This window comes from Maylandia zebra, linkage group LG5 (assembly GCF_041146795.1).
Source record: "Maylandia zebra isolate NMK-2024a linkage group LG5, Mzebra_GT3a, whole genome shotgun sequence".
In the NCBI taxonomy this organism is placed as follows: domain Eukaryota; kingdom Metazoa; phylum Chordata; class Actinopteri; order Cichliformes; family Cichlidae; genus Maylandia; species Maylandia zebra.
The window spans coordinates 12,191,403-12,210,274 of NC_135171.1; the positions used below are offsets into that span (position 1 = coordinate 12,191,403).

Below are 18,872 nucleotides of genomic sequence, written 5' to 3' on the forward strand. Positions count from 1 at the left end.
TGTGCCTCCAGGCTACAGAATGCCTGGACCTCGCTATGGAAATCTCTCAGATGCTTTACCACTGACGCCCGCTGCCAGAAAATAAAGCACATCCACACACGAACCGATGGCAATCATTTATTTGTTAAAAATCTCAAAGCCAAATTGCAGGGACAAGACATGTTGCTTTGTAGTTAACAGTCGGTGTGAGTATGAGTCACTGTGTATATGCCTGGTTAAGACAGGGTTAATATTGTGGAGAAGAGTAAAAGCTGAATAAGTACACAAGTTCTACTCTGTGATTTACGGGAACACGATGAGAAACGCTGAGTGATGGAGTGGAGCTGCTTTAAGCTGAAAGGTACCTCCAACGCTCTGAACGATCAGTGGAGAGCTTAAAAAATTATTGTAACCACCAATCAATGCCACTCAAAGCTATGATCTAAATATATTTTTGGCTGTTTTAACTAAAAACAGCACCATCAGTGTTAGAAAAAACAAAAAAATACTCAAACACACATTCATTAACTGTACACAAGGTTCGGTAAGCATGTGATAAAAATAAACCCTTTCTAACGTTTGTGACTATTTAATGGAATAATAATTGCCTTGAGGTTTCATTCAACAAAACATCATACATTGTTATAACAGAAGTGAGACTAGTGGTTGGTTTAAAAAAAGGAGGTCTGAGCCAACTGAATTCAGACTACAATGAGCAGGAATCCATTATTAGATTATATCACTTTTCATCATCCAAAAAAACAAACAAACAAAAAACACCCCACATATTTATTAGAACATGCTAACTGGTTAAAAAAATTACTCAGTGATTACCAAAGTTAATGGAGACAAACTGACAACACACATTAGTCTGCAGAAACTACTTATCAAATGATCAGGTATAAAAAAAATTGTAATGAACTACAGTACTTTTGTAAAAGGAGAAAATTGTTCTGCATTCCCACTGACTTTAAAGAAAAAAAAATAAAAAAATTATATATATATATATATATATATATATATATATATATATATATATATATATATATATATATAAATGCTGATTTGCAATTTGTAGCTACTCTGGAAGAAATCCTGCTTTGGCTAACTAGCTGCAGCAGCATGTGAAGTTTTTTCACGGCCTTTAAGGTTTTATTACAAATACATGCGACCTGGGCCTTAGTTGTCCGCTGTATGTAGTAGTAATAAAAACAGACACAAGCTTTCTTAAAATGCATAGACTGCCATAAAATAAGGTGCAAAGAACTTGCTCAAAATAAAAGACTCTTATTTACAATGTGCTGTAACTACTACACAATGTGCCAATTCACTTTTTTACAGAGATCCCTTCTGTAGTTGCTGGTGATACAACCCAACACGCATGAGTATGCAACTGCTTTTAACAAACCCTGATTCCAGTCAGTCTGAAGAAAAACAAAAAACAAAAACACACACACATGAAATATATGCTATATATTGGCATTTCTTGACAAGTTAGTTGTGCCAAACATGTCCTGTCACGAAAAAGAAACCTCACAGCTTTCTTCCCTACAAATATGCATATAATAAATTCAAGCAAACCATATATCCCTCTTAAAATCTCTGAAGAAATCTTAACAACTATTTAAGAATGTATCATTTCTTAATGCTAGGTCCATGCCCCTATTGTACAATATTGCATTTTATACTAAGATTGCATTCAGAAACTCAGACATAATCATCTGATGTCTGACTGGCTCCAAACAGGAACAATTATAATGAATTTGTGTAGCAAAAAACAAACAAACAAACAAAGAAAAAATTGCTGTCTTCTGGTGTTAGTTTTGTTCATAATTATAGTTAAATTTGACTTTTTAAAGTTCAGTTGTGCAGTTCTATAAATAGGCTATAGTTGTTTAAGGATAAACTGCACTTCCTGACATTCTTGTCCCTACGGAGTCTCTGACCACACGCAAATCATCACAAGTCCTCATCCATCTCAAGGCTGCTCCTGCGACTGCTGGTTTTAGAGGCACCCGGTGACAAAGGAGAAAACAGTGGCTCGCCAATCCTCTCTGGAGACAGAGTGCACCCGTCATCCATAAGTATGTCTCCCAAACCCATATCGGAGTAGAGGGCGGAGGCCGGGGGGTCATCGAGCTCAGCGAAGCTCAGGCTGCCCAGGTCCAGCGGACTACTTATGGTGAGTCCGGCGGGAGAGTCTGAGGAGGGTGGGGACAGGAAGGAGGCAGGCAAAGGTTGTCCAATGGCTGCCGGACCGAGGAGGTTCTGGTTGGAGGCTCCTCCTGTGTTGGGAGCCAGAGACTGGCTGCTCTGTGGAACTGTGGACTGCTGCTGGAGCAGAGAGGGGTCGGAGCTCAGAGCAGAGACGCTGTTGGAGTTTGAGAGGCCGTGAAGCCGTGCCTGCATTTCCAGTTCCTGAAAACAAGAACAGCATGTTTTCTAATCAGATGGCCAGAAATCACTCATGTCATTATTGCATAATCTATTGCACTCCTATATTGCATAGCTCCTTTTATGTTTTTGCATTGAAAAATTCATTCCACGTGTTAAACTTTACACCCAAAAAACTGTCTAAACAAGATGAAACACAGATGGAACAAAGCAAGTCTGAATTTTTGGTTGATCCAAATTTGCAATAAGGAAGAAAAATAAATAGTTGAGAACTAGATGAGAACTAAATAAAGCAAACATAACATTTTGTGGATTTCACCTACAGTATTTTGTGCAAATTTTATGTCTGAGTAAACCAACAGGATGAGTGCAGACACTTCACAGACTTACTGTATGTATTACAGTAGTGACGACAGTTACACTGACATTTCTTCAGCAAGACAAAGACCTTCTTTGTTTAGAAAAAATATGAGTGAAAAGACAACAACAGAGCAGGGCCAAGGACGTGGAAGTCACTACATTTATGAAGACAAGCAGTTCATGCCCTGCTTACATTTCTGTCTACACCTAAACAGCAAAGGTGGACAAATGGCTTTTGATTTTCTTTGACTTTCAAGGAATATGCACCATTGTTCCCCAGACACATCCATTCAGATCCATTCCTATTTAGATGCATTCTTAGTCTGGATGGCACTACCTTGGCCTCCTGTAACACTCTGAAGAATCAATTATTTTTGACCAAGAATGTTTTCTTTAACAAGAAAATTAAGAAAGCCTTCTTTTCTTTGCCGAGTAAATCGGAGGCATCCTTTTTCGGAGTGATGTTGAAATACTTGTTCATACATAAGCTTCTAAGATGCACTATTCTATTACTTATTATAAGGCTGTTCTAAAAGCTCCCTGAAAAGCCTTCAGAAGATGGAACTCAAGAGAGCATATATGTCCATACTAGATATTTGTTTTTAATGGCTGTAAAATCCACAGTTAGCAAGCCCTCGAAGATCAAGCCATATCATGACCTCACTGCAAACCCACCACATCAACCCAACAAAGCCATGACCGCAATCTGGTCATGGCAGATGTCTGCCCATTGTCAAGTCTGGTTCTGTTAGAGATCTCTTCCTGTTAAAATGGAGCTTTCTCATACAGCCTCATCCGATTGTCAGGATTCTCTCACTAATGTCTTCATCTTACAACAAAACACACTTTGAGATAACCATTCCTGTAAAACAGCGCTACATAAATAAAACTGAACACCGACCTGGATGCGTAACATTAAGGAGTGGTTGGCTTGCTCCAGCTTCTTCTGCCTCATCTCAACATCCTTGGCTCTCTGCTGCTCCTTCTGCAATTTCCTGATGTAGTCTACAGAAGCCTTGAGAATGGTACCTTTATTCCAGCGCATCTCTCTGTCATTGTTGCGATGTCAGTAAAGACAGGAAAGACAACAGAAGCAGAGGACAAGATCATGATTTATACACCGCATGTGTGGCCCCAAGGCATTAAAATTCAAACAGTGTAACTTCATGTGAGCAGTGGAAAATGAATATCCCACTTACGGGTCTGATGACTTCGGTATCAAAGCGCCCAACTCCTTTATGCGGTCATTGATATTGAATCGACGCCTCCTCTCAACTGCAACCAACAAAGAGAGGAAGCAAAGGCACACGAGGTTATCTCTAACAATCAGCTGGTATTAAGCAGAAGTGTACGAATAAGTAAATAGGATGTTGTGATTCTGAATCTGCATTGCGGTCTATATTTTTATTGTAATCATATTCAAACAAGAAGTTAAAAAAAATGACCTCAAACAAAGGTTTGACTTACTGAGGTTATGATTGTCTTTCTTCTGCCTTTCTTTCATTATTGCTTTGGCATCTGCATCTGACAGACAAAATGTTAGCGTTCATGTTACGAAAAGCTAAACTGTTTATTAAAAAACAAATAAATAAATGAAACAGGACACGTGTTTATAAAAGGAAGTTACTATACCAGTAATTTCCCTTTTAATTTTTGGAAGATCAGCAGGGCAGGAGTTGCTGACAGTAAGAGTAGGCGCTGCCATTCCCGGGCTATGGTACACATCCAAGAGGTTTCCTGGGAGCTGCACAACAAACAACATGTTCCAATATAGGTCTTAAATAGTACCTGACTACTCTGAAGCAAATGCTGCTGCTTTCATTTAGAGCAATCGGTTCTGTGAGTTCAAAATAGACTCAAAGCAGGTTTCTGTGGATCAGACAAATGCTATCAAAAAGAAATGGCTGCTACATAATAACAGCAAAGAAAAACCCCACCATTTATATTCTATTGCATATCAAAGATGAAGACTACCCAGTGCCAATTCAAAAATCAGAAAAAGCCTTTTTACCTCAGTCAGCTTCTTTTTCTGGCCCTCCAAAATCATCACCATAATCCTCATTTTTTGCTTTGCGGTGAAATTTTGGAAACCTGTTTCTTCCCTGCAGATTACTTCTTGACCTGGCCGTGTACTTTTTATGACTTTGTCTCACTTCTCTATGTCTTGTATCCACTGATAGCTTTACCCTGCCCATGAAACACTTCTGTGACAAATGGTAACTGAGTGCTACAAGTGTATATTTGCTCTTACAACTTTCAGAATTCCACACATGAAAGAGACCGCCCATTCACAGAGCGTACTCACTTGGAGCTGTCTGCGTTATTCTGTTACTGCACTATTAAAGAAGAAGCTCTAAACTGGAGAGGAACCTTCAAAAAGGAAGTTCAGGAGAGAACAATAAATACATAGTTCTTCATACCGTGCTAGGCAGCTGAAGACCTGAGTCTATCAACGTAATGATGTCGTCATTAAAACTGGATTCAAGGCTAATAATGTCATCGATCACATCGTCAATCTAGAAAAACAGACAATGAGACAAACGTGGCAGAAGGTAAATGGTGTGATAGTAATGAATATGTATTTACACTGTATAAAAACAATCCAGGTGGCAACACTAGACATCTGAGCCCAATGTGAGAGCTTTAAAGAGGCGTCATTTGGAAGACAGTGATGCGTGCGTGAGACGTGCTGGCACGGTTATTCTGCCGGTGCAGTATTTAACATCTTATTGTGACGAAAGGCCAACGAGAGTATGACAACAAAGAGCATGCACCCTCACAGTGGGACCTTCAGGCACATTGTTACAGAGCAAACACAAGCTAATTGAGCAAGAAGAAAGCAACAGATATTCAACTTCCCCACAAAAATGCGCTGGAAGTTTCCAAAAAGGAAACTACTGAAAAGGTTATGTAATCTGCTGTATCATCAAATGAAACTCGCACACAGGAAATTTAACTACTGGTATCAATGTTGGAATTCCCCTTACTTCTTCCTTGTTGGAGCCGATGTTGAGCAGCGCCATAGGACTATTAGGGGCGCTGCTGGCAGTAGGGGCCACTTCTGGGGCAGAACTGGACTGGGGGGCGGGGGACAGAGACAAGGTCTGAGGAATCGCCTTGTTTCCCAGAGTGGTGGAGAGGTACTGCTTCACCTGCTGCCTCTGTGCCTGCTGGATGTGGTACTTGGTGGGGTTCTCCAAGTGGGTCTGCACCTGATCATTCAAACAGCTGTTAGGGGCTGGTGGACTGACACACACACACACACACACACACACACACACACACAGTGCTAAAAATTTAAAACAAAACAGGTCGCTCTTACTTTCAGCACCTCCACGGGCACCTGTGCTGGAGGGGGCCGGGCGGCATTAGGTGGCAGAGTGACAGAGATAGCTGGAGTCGAGTTGGTGGCCCGAAGCTGAGAGGCAGATGCCTGTTGTTGCTGAGCAAGAGCCTCGCGTCTCTCCTGCTCCTGGGCTTGTTCCCGCATCAGCTGCTGCCGCAGCAACACACGTGACGACATGGCTGAGACGGATCCAGGGATCTAGGGATGGACCTGTAGGACAGCATGCGATGTTATTACACCACTCAATCCACAAATCAGAATCCTACACTTTAATATTCTGATGAGAATTCCAGATGTCACTGCCAGGTCTAAAATACATTTACATAGAAAATGCTTAGTTTGGTTTGAAATAATCTGAGTAATTAAGTTCCAAAGCCATCAGAAGTTTGTGATATGACCTGTAGAATTCAATACATAATTGTACAACTTAACAAAACTGTTTTCATTAAAAATGTTAACAAATTACTTTAAAATGCCAAACAAATCAACACCATTAGTAAGACTGCAACACCCCCGAAAGCTGTTGGTTTTCAATCAGTCATTTAAATACGTTAAAATACGTTAAGATCTTGAATTAGTAGTGGGACTGTTACTTAGTTACAATGGTACTTATACAAATCTAGTTTCTCTAATCTGCTGCCTTTAAAGCTTCTTCAAGCCCCGACTTCTTTATTGTCATTTTCACTTCCCCTTTTTTTAATATATACCCTCTGTTATGTCCGGTACAGTTGTATCTGTTACTCAGAGACACAGGAGACTCAAATAGATCTTGTTTCAACCATGCTCAGCAGTCCCAATGAGCATTACAAGGTTACTATTGCAACAGAATTATTTACGAATGTGAAGAATTGTGTAACTGTATCTCAGCCCATTTTTGCACAAAGATTTGTACATTTGTTAAGGGCTCTCCAAGTGCCTGCTTAAAAGTGTACAGAAAACTGTTGAAGTGCATTTAAAGTATGTGTGTGCATATAAGTGCATATATAAATATTAATGGCTGAAAAGACAAAGTTTGGCCCAAGAACTGGAGACAACTTAAAAAGGCCAACTGGTCTGCTGCTTACATTTCTTTGTTGCACTTCAGCCACAGCAGATCTGCAAATATGTGTATCTGTTTACATCTCCAGCACCTTGTATTAGACCAAGTTGGCACTTATATATATATTTACATAGATTAATACACCTTTTTTTTGCACATCTGAATACTTCAGAATTATTATTTTTTAAACAAATGTAATTAAACATACATGGATTGATATTCTATTACACCACACTCACACAGATATTTTGCAGAAAATTCTGAAACCTTAGTAATTCCATACAAGAGAAGTGATTTCTCAGAAAAGGAAAAACATCAGCTGGGCGTTATGCCAAAAAGTGACCATCTGCCAAAAAATTTCCGATGTTTCTATGCATTTTTTATGTGTCATTTCTTTGTAAGGAGCTTTGAAAGAAAAGTGACTGGACTTCTTTAAATTTCTTGATGTTTCACCTCTCATCCGACAAGCTTCTTCAGTTCCAAGAGCAACTGGTGGAAAGTCCCAGATTTTTAAACCCTATTGGGAGTGTCCCAAGAGTGTTGTTAACCCACAATTGATCATGATGTCTATGCTTATATTAGTGAAATTACTGTAAACATGAGTGTTGGAGTGGGTGTATATATAAAAAAAGAAATTACCTCTTTTGCAAGTTACTTTATGAATTTGGCCACTTAAAATATGTTTGCAGAAACAGACACTTATTCTGATGAAAATTAGCAGAAATATTAAGTAAGTAAAGTTCTATTTATATAGCACCTTTCTAGATAAAAGATCACAAAGTGCTTCAAACAGGGATGACAAAGTATAAAACAAAAACAGACAAAAATTAACAAAATGTCATTCTAAAAAAAAAATTTAATTAAAAAATGTTATGTTATATTGTTGCTTTTTTGATACCCTCTGGCCCAGATCACTCTTTAAAAATATATTTTTAATGGCAGTGAGAGTGTTTAGCTAGATAGATAAATTATATATAAAAATCACTTTGTCAAAAACGGATTGGATTGCAGCTTCTACCTGGTGATGGGGATATTGTTTGTGGCTCAAAGTTAAGAATATATCTCATATATATTAACATAAATATATATAACATATGTTTCATAGATTATAGGCCAACATGTCATTTACAGCAGTTTAAATACGGGCATTTTTTGGCAAATACAGGTGTTGTGCCAAAAAGTGATTGTCTGCCAAAAACTGATTTCCGGTATTTGCCAAAAATTTATTGCTCGTATTTAAACTGCTATAAGTAACTTGTTGGGCTATAATATATGAAACAGATGTCAAATGCATCCCTCGTGGATGACATATAGTCATCTTGAGCCACAAACAACATTCGTGTAACAAGGTAGAAGCCACAATCAGTTTTTGGCAGTGACTTTTATATAATCTTTATTTTTGCAGTTAAAAACAATCTCATTAACATTAAAAATGTCTTTTGTAAGAGTAAGTTGGCCAAGAAGACAGCAGAAATGGCAGCAAATATTACAATAGTTCTGTAAAAATATTTTAAGTAGGGATAAAGGACCGGATTGGTTATAATGTAAGTACAATAACACAGAGTTGTGAAGATACTTGAAAAACTGATAATTTTTTAATTCTATATATAACCCCTTTGTAAACCCTGTTCACCGAAGTCTATTTACGAACATACGTAAAGATATTACACATAAAAAAAATACACGGAAACATTGGAAATCAGTTTTTGGCAGACAATCACTTTTAGGCAGACGAACACCAAAGGGAGTTGGTGTCACTTTAAGCCATTGAACTGTAACAGTTCGACAGTTTTTATCTTGTCTGCGTGTCATTACTCACTGACAAGATAAAAACACCACAGATGGGGAAAAAAATACCCGTGATCATCCTTTGTCTATTTTCTGCGAGCGTAGTGATTAGTTTAAGATTGTATTGTTGCTTGAAGTGTGTCGATAATTTGGTCGAGGCAGACTGAGTACAGACCCCGCCTACTCGCCGCACGGCAGGCGTACGCGTACTTTTGTACTGTTTAATTTGTACTGCTGCTCATTCCTGTGCAATATCCCATCTGCCCGCCCCCCACATTAAGATTTTCTTTATTTAATCACTAGTGTGTACATACATTATATATATATATATATATATATATATATATATATATATATATATATATATATATATATATATATTTAGTCAGTTAACTGAAAATCTTTTTCTTTTACTACATCTTTTTAATATTTTGCTCTTACTATTTTTCTATTTATTTTTTATTATTTTATTTTTTTCTACTGTACCATTCTGCTGAGTGACTGTCTTCTGCTCGTCAAATACATTTCATTGCGATGTTGACCCTGTGCTAACTTGCATATGACAAATACAACTGAAAACTGAAACTGAAATAGTGGTCGCCTACCTTCTTAACAGAGATTCCCCCCTGACAACATAAAAGATCCAATTCAGTTTTAACAACATCATTTAAATGGGTTAACTCTGGAACCATTTAGACAGACAGTTGGGAGGTTGCTGTTTACTTTACACATTTTTCGTAATTTCTATTTTTGGCGAGCTAGGTTCTATCGTCATGAATTGGCGGTGTTCGTTTGACAGCTCAGTGCTGCTAACGGGCCCAGATCAACGTTATGTGAGGACAAGCAATTCAAGCTAGAATTTCCATCGTATACTATTTACTTTGAAGCTATCCAGTGATAGTCCACTTGTTAGAAGGTTGCTATTTTAGCTGAAGGCAGTGCTATTTCAGTACTCGTACGACCCCTCGACGGCCAAGTAAAAATAGGAAGTTGAATCTGAGCTAGCTAGCCCTCATTGCGACAAGCTAACGCTACACAGCCACATACCTCTTTCAGATTAAAGATACGTACTATCTGATTAGTGTAAGAGGAGTTACAGCCACACATCCACTGAGTCCTTCGCTTTCTTTGCCATTTCTTCAGATCCGTGAAAACTAACTTGATAGTCACTAGCCTCCGCTCTACCGTTGTTTACCTCAGGCCGACGGCCTTACGTCATCTTACGCAACTTACCCGGAACTTGTTAATTTTAAAGTTGTATTTTCAAAACGATATCTTGAATAAAGTGTCCTCTTATAGTATTGAAGTGCTGCTATAATTCATAAATGTGACACATTTTAATCTATGTTAGTCTGCCAATAGTGCCGCAGAGGTTAGCTATTCAAAAAAGTAAAGAAGTAATTCTTAGTATAAGTATTACATCAATAATATTACAACTATTCAAATCGCAATATTTATAATACCCGGTGTCTGAACAGGAATATAATCTACCAGGGACGACGTAAAAAAAAAAAAAAAAAAAAAAAAAACCAAACAAAGAAAAAAAAAAAAAAAAAAACTTAGTTTCAAAGAAAGTATTAAGGGCCTCAGAAACAATTTTTCTCAGGTTCACTGCTGCACATGTTTAACCCAACAACAATAATAGCCATGTCAAAGAAAGACAAACCACCAAAATGGATTCATTAAATTCATCATTTTATTTTGGTAATATTTTAGTCTGAAAATGAGAAGTCCATTGCAGATGTCAATGTGTCTGAGAGTTTGGTGGCAAGTTTGTCTGCAGAGCAAAGAAAAAGAACCCAGAAAGCATTAGGGCAAAATCTAGATCATTTCTATAATAAATTTTAAAAACAAAAATGCTAAAAGTGTCACAAATCACATACAAGCAACCTTTTGGACAAAAACTGAGGAGCTGGTTGATACCACGACTTTCTGTGCTGACCAAACTGCTAGCAGCAGAGGTTTCTTTTCCAAATACATCAATAATTTTATCTCTGTATAGCGACATTTTTGTGACGAAACCCAACTCGCTTGATAGATTTGTTCTGATCTTAGCTCAGGATGTCTTTCTACTTTTTACTTACAATGGTTTATGAAAGAAAGTTGCTAATATCAAAACAAACACAATAATTTAATTAAGTGAAATGCATACTTCTTTGAATTGTGATCATGACTGACTTGGCTAATGAAGAAAAGCTGTGAGCTGGTTTCTTATCATATTTTTGATCACTGTTTAGCTGTCCTGTGAGGCACGGTCCAATCAATTTTACTGCTTTTATCTGAGTCTGTGCAGAGTATTACGGTGCACTCGATAAGTTATCAGTTAAAATCATCAATAAACAATGCTGAAACAGTGCCAGAGGACGCAACACAGACCCATGAATCATTACTTCCACAGTGTTTTAAAAAGGATGTGAATTATATTAGTGAATTGAATGTAGTGAACTGGATTCATGGAGCGGTTGTAAAATATCTAAAATGTGAGTATTAGTATTACACTGAGATGAATAATTGCACAAACCAGCTCTTTTCTGTAGCTTCTTCCTCTTCTTGCCCGCAGCCAGGAGTGCCTGACCCTGCAGCAGAGGGTCCACGTTCAAGATATTCTTTAAATCCGGAGCCTTGGATGCAGCATCCGTTGCGGGTACCTCTGTCTTTTTCTGTGATTTTATTTCCACTGTCATTGGTCCAAACTGTTTTGAATGGAACAAAATAGCAGAAATAAAACGTGAGATGAATAACAGCATTCACAGTCATCATATACTATAATTCACCCACAATTTAAGGCTACTGCTGCTTCTCACCTCTGGATCCTGATCATCCTCCATAGATTCAGTTTCCTCTTTCGAGGATGATGCTTCCACTGATCCTCCTTCCAAGCCCAGATCACAGTGCAACTCGCCCTGGCCTCCCTGTGTCAGCCCAGTGGTTTCCATGCAGAATCCCATTTGAATGTCAGGACAAGACGACTCTGGACACAGAGGAAAGCACAAACCATTTAGTCTAAAGTTATCTGAACAGGTTTACATGATCAAATCATGTGGTTTTATATTATCATCATGTTCCATTTAATTTGCCTGACTGTGATACTGTTAATTATAACTTGCTTACCTGCAAGAACCTCCTGATTTCCCTTTTCCAGCTCGTCCCAGTCAAAGGCTTTTCCCATTTCTGTAACGATCTCAGCACTGACGTGTGTAGGAAGAGTGTGTGTCTCTGGAGGGTGTGTGAAGTAGCTAATCCTTCCCCTAAGAAACATAACTTTGGGAATTTAACAGTGCTTAAACTGAGCCGTTGCTTCAATATCATTTCTAGAACTTTAAAAAGCTATACCAACCCGGTCCAGTCCATTAGTACACTCTTGGCTGCCTTGTCAGTGTCCGGCAGCCCCCCCTTCCTCAGTTTGCCTTGCCGACGGGCGAGCAATGCCAAGAACTCCAGAGCTGTATGAAAGTCTGGGACACCGTAGTGCTCCATGATCTGTGTTTCCAAAAAAACAACAACCCCAAAGCCATTGTTTGAACTACTTATTATTCAGTGCTCAGTACAGTTGCACTGTTATCATTCAGTACAGTTGCTGAAGAGGTAGCATGACCTACTTGTGCCTTGTTGCACCTTCTGAGGATGGCTTCCACGGGTGGAAGGGGATCAACAAGCTGTTCGATTTTAACACAGTTGCGAAGAATCATTGCGGCGTCTGTCGTTGATGTTGCCATGACAATACCGGGACAGTCCAGAAGCTTTATGTGTTTGTCCAAATGTACCTCTTGAAGACACCTGAAATCCAGAAAACCCATCAAGAACACCATGGCAGGATTAATATGCACATCATAATTGTGTCTTGTTAGACGAACATATAAAGTTGGCACAGTTGCCAAGTATGCCTTCACTACACTGAGGTTGCATCCCTGTGTGTGTGTGTGTGTGTGTGTGTGTGTGTGTGTGTGTGTGTGTGTGTGTGTGTGTAAAAACTGAATTATTTTTTTATTTTTATAGCTGAGATGATGAAGTTGAATGATGGAACATTAATTAATTACCATAATGCAACTTGTTTTTCACAAGTACCTACTTCACAAATGTGAACATTAATTAGCTTTCCTAAGCTGTAATAATAAAAACTCTAAATCTGGGCAGGGGCTGTGACTCGTGTTCACTCACTTTTCAGGAAACAAAGCAAGACTTAAAGCAAGTTGTCAAATTTGTGCAAGTGTTTTGATCCCCACCCCCCAAAAAAGTAAAAAAATAAAAATAAAAATAAAAAAAGCACAAAAATGCTGATGTACCAAAAATTACGTGAAACTCACAATAATAGATGTATTAACTTAATATTTTAAAAAAATGTCAGAAAGTTCAATAAACATTCCAGTATCAAAAAGTTTCAAACATTCTAATTTTCTGGAAATCATTTCACGCTTCAGGGTCACAGAGTAAATCTAGAAAAATATTTCTGATTTTATCTGTTTTGATTTTATATACTGTTTTGTTTGTTTGTTAAGCTTAAATTTCAAAACTTACATTAACTACTGATTTTATCTACTGTTCTGATTTTATCTGTTTTGATTTTATATATTGTTTTGTTTGTTTGTTTGTTTGTTAAGTGGGTTTAGAGCTCTGGGTAGCTCCCCAGCTGGGTCTAGACTGGGTCTAGAGAGTATTTTAAATTCAGGGAATTTAAAATAGAAAGTAGCTCGTCCACAGAAGGACTGGTAGCTCCCCTTACGATAAGGGTTCAGATCGCGCGAACAGGTGTGAAATGTGTGTGTTTAGTTAGTTTGTTTGCTTGTTTTAATCAATTTTAAATCATGCTTTTTATTTGTTTTTGTTTCTAATGTCTCTGTAAAGCACTTTGAATCACCTTGTTGTTGAATTGTGCTATACAAATAAATTTGCCTTGCCTTGCCTAGAAAACAAGTGTAGGCATGTAGGTTGAGCATGTTAATGTGTACTTACTTGGTGACACCTGGTGTGGCTCCAACATTACATGCTCGTGCTCGTTTCAGACTGTTGATCAAACTACTCTTTCCAACATTAGGAAAACCTGCAAAACATTAATGGAACGAAAAAAAAAATCCTATTTACTCGAAAGAAGAAAACCTGGTACAAAAACAGCAGTGTGTAACCTTTGATTCAATCTGGCCTCGAAGACATTTTGTGTAGACAGATTGTCTGTAGCCAACTTATTGGTGCTCTCAGAATTTCAGGGCACGGCACTTACCTACAACACCTACAGTGATGGCTGTCTTTATATCCAGGTTGCGGCAATAGTTGCCCAGTAGCTTCATCAAGCAGTCTGCTCCAATACAAGCACTGGTGCTGAGAAGCTCTGTGGTGGCTTGTGTCACTGGAACGTTGCTGCGTTTCTTCCCATGGCAGGAGACATAATGTGCAGAGTTCATGCCGGAGTCACATTTAAAAACAAAGTACAGCCTGGATTTAATCTTTATTTCTAGATAATTAGAGCATAACTGCTTCACTACTCACCAAGTTCTTAGTCTGCTGCTGAGTAGATGCTTTAAAAGCCACAGTGGGGAACTCATTTCTAAGATACTTTATCCACTTTTCCACTATTTCTTTTGACACCAAATCTGGAACCAAAGTAAAGCCATTTACTATTTTAATAAACAAATGAGATATGTACAATGTTAGTGGCCTTCTTACCAATTTTATTGAGGACTAAAACTATCTTCTTGTTCGTTCCACTCTGAATGACCGCCTGTTCCACCTGAGGACATCTGCAGCCAAGAGGGTCACGCGCGTCCAGTACCTCCAGAATCACATCAGATGCCTCCACAACCTTAAAAAGCAGCATGTCAAATAACGCTCATGTCAACTCCTCTCTCATCCATCATGTTTCTAATAGCCCTTTTTGACTAGTACCTACTTGGCTTGACTCAAGTTCAGTCATTTTCCATAACAACCAGGTACCAGCTAATGTGCACGTGGTCATTTTAGCAACATGGAGTGAAAGTCCCATGACATCATTTGTATGTGACACAAACACCACAACAAAGGAGGACGTGAAGCCGATGGTAAAACTCCTGCTTGGTGTATGTCGTTTTGCCAGTCCCTGGGATCACAGTGTTGTTTTTTGCGTAACCAATTCCCTCATTTTCGAGTTCGAAAACTGACAGCATTGATTTTTGTGAAAGAGACTATTTCATGACTCTTCGAGTGATGTCTCTGACTAGCCAATTAGTGGCATGCAGTCTGTTGATGTCACATTTTCGAATCACCTCAGATTGCTTGGAAGCCAGGTCGAGAACCCAGCTACTACTGCTGAAGTACCTAGTACTACCACCTAATGGAAAACCCTAAAAACCAAGTTGAGTCGAGCCAAGCCGACCAGAGTATGTACTAGAGGAAACAGGCTATAAGATACTGAATGATACAGAGTGATTTTAAAGAATGTCAAAATTTCATTTAGTCTAAAATAAGAAGATTAATTCTTGTTGTGGTCCATATACAGACCAGTGTGCAGTGCAATTACATACCTTTTTAAATTCTCTGTAATATGCTTTCCTTGAATTCTCATTTTCAAAGTTGACATGCTTTTCTAAACTCTGCATCTCTGTCTCCTGTGAGGACAAAGAAGAATATGGTAATGACCACAGCAGCAAACTGTAAAGTATGCAGTTAGAGTATCGTGCTTACCCTCTGCTCAAACTCCCTTTGTCGCTGAAGGATGTCATTCTGGAAGGTTTGCAAATTTCTCCTCTTCATAAGCTCTCGTTCTCGAGACAATTTCTGCTTCTCCTGAAGGTCCTGAAGCTAATGTAGTAAGATGTGACATAAGAGAATGATTCACCAATTTGCCATCAAATCTGGTACAGCCAAGACTTTCAAAGGACGTACCCTTTGTTTCCTGATTTCTTCTGGGTTTCTGCTGTCCTTGACAGTCTGAGCAGGGGACTGTTCTGTATTTCTCCGCCCCGAAGCATCCCCCTTTCTTCCATCTTTAGCCTGTAGGATAAACACACAGGGAGTTGTAATATATTTTAGCTCATCAGCACAGCACTTGAAAGCAAAAGCATTCATTTTACTGTCTTGTTTACATTGAATGATAAATGCAGCCAACCATGGTAAAGATACAAATCACTACCACTGATAAGCTCAAATACAATATACTCTATGCACAGTGTACATTTGACTTTTATTACCATATAGTCCAGTTGTTTTTGGCTATCCCGCATCTATTTATTCCTGCTCTATTCATTTTCCCGCTGTAAACCTGCTACTGTGACTTTCCCAACCGAGGGACTAATGAAAGTGTCATAGATCTCCCAGTGGTGCCTACAATGTTTTTGCTTGTCTTGGCGTCACAATGAAATGTTTCCTAAATGTTTGGTGAAAACATGAAAAACGTTTAAAGTGTGACACCGACTACATACGGGCGCTGAGAAGCTCGGTTCTCAGCGCCAGTTCAGTACCAACCGAACTATTACTGACTGCTCCAGCAGGGCTAAAAGTTAGCGACAGATAACATTAGCTTTGTAGCACTCACCTTAAACTTCGCACTGAACCCGAGTCGTTTGGCTCGTTTCTGTTCTGTTAAATGCAAAAAATACAAAACGAAGACGTTTAAATGTCATTTCACGCATTCAGTGAGTCAATACTTTCAGCTATAAACTGATGGATACCTACTAGCTTTAGACATAACTTCACCCTAGCCTTGCTCTTCTCAGACTTCACGTGTACTGCTTCCCAAAGAGGTGGACATGCGCACACGATGACGTCAACAACAACATCCGGTTAAATGTCGAAATAAAAGCTTAGAAAAATAAACATATTTAAGTTGTAACTGACAGCGTAGATAGAGAATTTAAGTGCTTGCGTTATAATATTATTATTGTAATATGTTGTCATTACCATTATAATGCACAAATTATAACAGAAACTGTTTTGGGCTAACCAAGAAATAACAAAAAGGCACTTTTGAGACAGGGGCTAGTTCATTTTAACTCATGAATATGTTTTGGACAGCATCGTTTTTCTCATTCGGTTTTTTGATTCTAACTTAATTCCAAAGTCATTACAATGCATAGAACAGGAACCAGGAGATAGCTCAAACAGTGGCCTAGCATAACTTTGAGGTTATGCAACATTTCACGCAAATGCATCTGGTAAAGAGTCTTCACTGAAATGGCTCTGGCACCAATGTAATGAATTTATGCACAAGTTCATTGCGGAAGATTTGTAGTCACATATCTGTCTGCTTTCCAGGTGTTTGGTGGTTAATCTAAGCTTTACATCACTTTCACTTTTCCACGCTGTCAAGCTCATTGTGGCATCACTGGTCTAGTCAGCCTACTTTAAGCCAACCAGCCTCCACTCTGCGTACTTTAAATATCACTGCTCATCAGTCAGTCTCCCTTGCAGACGCCTTCGTGCACCCCACCTCCTCCCCATCTCCACCTCCCCCTTGATTCTCAGGCTCAATTCAAGCCTCCATCTCCATCTCTACCAACAGTGTCTAGACTCCGGGGGTCTTGCCCTAATCCCTGTCATTCCATTTGTGCTTTTTTGGGCCATCAGAGTCTAATCGGCAAATACCTTTATTGAATTCTGTATATCAATAAGTTATGTTTAGTTCCTTCTAACGATCTCTCCTTATTGAGATGCAATGTGGCTTTATTTTGAACATGTTAAAATAATACAACAACAACAAAAACAAGAAGCCCAAACAAACAAACAAAACATAGGAAAAAATGTTTAATAAAAAGTCGTTATAATAAATGAACACTGCAATTCTTAAACCATGTGGAGAAAATAGAGAAATGTAAAAGATTGTGATTTTTTTCTATTTATGAACAGCAAACACTACCAGAATGTTATTATAGCTGATAAAGACATTATTTTTACTTCTATTATAGCTAATAATGATATTTTCAAGTTATCAAAACAAACTCTTGCAATCTTAACCCCAGAAATGGCCTGATTTCAAAGAGGATGACTATTGAAGCTGAGAAAGGTGGCGCATGCAAAGAACTCTGAGTTCGCAATCTGTCTTAAAATAAATAAAATAAATAAAATAAAATAAAAGCATTATCAGTGGCAGTCCATCCATAATCATATTTAATAAAAAGACTTGCATGATTAAATGCATGTTATCATTGCAGCCTACGGCGTGCACCCTGCCTCTCACCCACCTGGGACAGTCTCCAGCCTCAGCATGACCCTGAATTGAATCAGTGGAGTAGAGAGTAGTGGTACGTGAAACATGTTAATATTAACCTTGTTTTATATGCAAAGTATAAGTGAAAATTACCATTAAATTCTGAATACGGTTTTGTTAAAGAAAGGAAGAGTAATTTTAATTAAAACATTAGCATGTTAAATGAAAACAGTTAAGTTCACTCTTGATTTAAACTAGCAGTTTGGGAGCATCAACAATATTTTTTTTTAAAAAGAAAAAAAAACGTAATCCACTGTGTCGTGTTTTGTAAGCTCTCGAGAACATTGTAGTCTTATTCTCCTGACAACAGAATGTGAGGCTTTAAGGTGTACACCTGAAGATTAACAATGTTATAAGCCATTTTTAAACCTGAACTAAACACAGTCAGACATTGTATTACTTTAGTAATACTTTATTACTTCTTTTCCAATGCAGAATATTTGCTAATGCCTTTCTTTGTGAAGTTGCTCTACTCTTTAATGAGGTTGGCTGTTGCAATTCAAACTGTTCAGTAAGTAGTTCCTAATTTCCTTTACTCTCATTTCTGGTTATAAATCGGTTATTTACTTTTTTTTACTCAGTTAGTGTTGTCTGTACTGCTGAGTCATGCTTTAAAGGGACTAAAAATGTACCAACTGTATCAACTCCTGGCAATACTGTCCTATGTTGGCAATTATTTTAATAAACATGAGAGAGGAAGACACCCTACAATGAGTTGAAACACAAAATTGTTATTTATTCCTGCATATATGATTTCTGTCATCCATGCTGTGTCATTTTGTATGACCCTCACG

General features: G+C 38.3%; 2 protein-coding genes across 4 annotated transcripts; both read right to left on the reverse strand.

The window, feature by feature from the left end:
• Positions 1-1,011: 1,011 nt before the first annotated feature.
• tfe3b (transcription factor binding to IGHM enhancer 3b) lies at positions 1,012-10,139 on the reverse strand. 3 transcript variants are annotated; one of them, XM_012924920.3, is made up of 9 exons: positions 9,978-10,139; positions 6,056-6,289; positions 5,721-5,945; positions 5,154-5,249; positions 4,366-4,477; positions 4,201-4,251; positions 3,933-4,008; positions 3,635-3,782; positions 1,012-2,397 (listed from the first exon to the last, which is right to left on the reverse strand). In XM_012924920.3, exons 2-9 carry the CDS (start codon positions 6,254-6,256, stop codon positions 1,939-1,941), a joined length of 1,368 nt encoding a protein of 455 aa, XP_012780374.1. In that variant the 5' UTR covers positions 6,257-6,289; positions 9,978-10,139; the 3' UTR covers positions 1,012-1,938. The 3 variants fall into 3 exon arrangements, with proteins under 3 accessions (XP_012780374.1, XP_076739881.1, XP_004571974.1); XM_004571917.3 differs by having other exon boundaries at positions 1,013-2,397; positions 4,201-4,257; positions 9,978-10,138; XM_076883766.1 differs by lacking the exon at positions 9,978-10,139 and having other exon boundaries at positions 4,201-4,257; positions 6,056-6,275.
• Positions 10,140-10,584: 445 nt separating this feature from the next.
• Positions 10,585-16,650, reverse strand: gnl3l (G protein nucleolar 3 like). The gene is made up of 15 exons (XM_004571916.3): positions 16,548-16,650; positions 16,408-16,451; positions 15,759-15,866; positions 15,558-15,674; positions 15,398-15,481; positions 14,565-14,700; positions 14,388-14,491; positions 14,122-14,266; positions 13,857-13,944; positions 12,506-12,683; positions 12,244-12,386; positions 12,018-12,154; positions 11,711-11,877; positions 11,428-11,599; positions 10,585-10,683 (listed from the first exon to the last, which is right to left on the reverse strand). Exons 1-15 carry the CDS (start codon positions 16,558-16,560, stop codon positions 10,619-10,621), a joined length of 1,701 nt encoding a protein of 566 aa, XP_004571973.1. The 5' UTR covers positions 16,561-16,650; the 3' UTR covers positions 10,585-10,618.
• Between the last annotated feature and the right edge of the window lie 2,222 nt (positions 16,651-18,872).

What these genes read in the sequence shown, in the direction of transcription:
- gnl3l (XM_004571916.3), bottom strand. An exon ending in TTTAGTCCTCAATAAAATTG is followed by an intron (nt 14,492 to 14,564) that starts GTAAGAAGGCCA and finishes CTTTGGTTCCAG; the next exon opens with ATTTGGTGTCAAAAGAAATA. An exon ending in GCCACACCAGGTGTCACCAA is followed by an intron (nt 12,684 to 13,856) that starts GTAAGTACACAT and finishes TCTGGATTTCAG; the next exon opens with GTGTCTTCAAGAGGTACATT.
- tfe3b (XM_076883766.1), bottom strand. Translation starts at nt 6,256, where the DNA reads ATGTCGTCACGTGTGTTGCTGCGGCAGCAGCTGATGCGGGAACAAGCC. An exon ending in TGCCCGTGGAGGTGCTGAAA is followed by an intron (nt 5,946 to 6,055) that starts GTAAGAGCGACC and finishes TTGAATGATCAG; the next exon opens with GTGCAGACCCACTTGGAGAA. An exon ending in CCTTAATGTTACGCATCCAG is followed by an intron (nt 2,398 to 3,634) that starts GTCGGTGTTCAG and finishes TCTTGTTTTCAG; the next exon opens with GAACTGGAAATGCAGGCACG.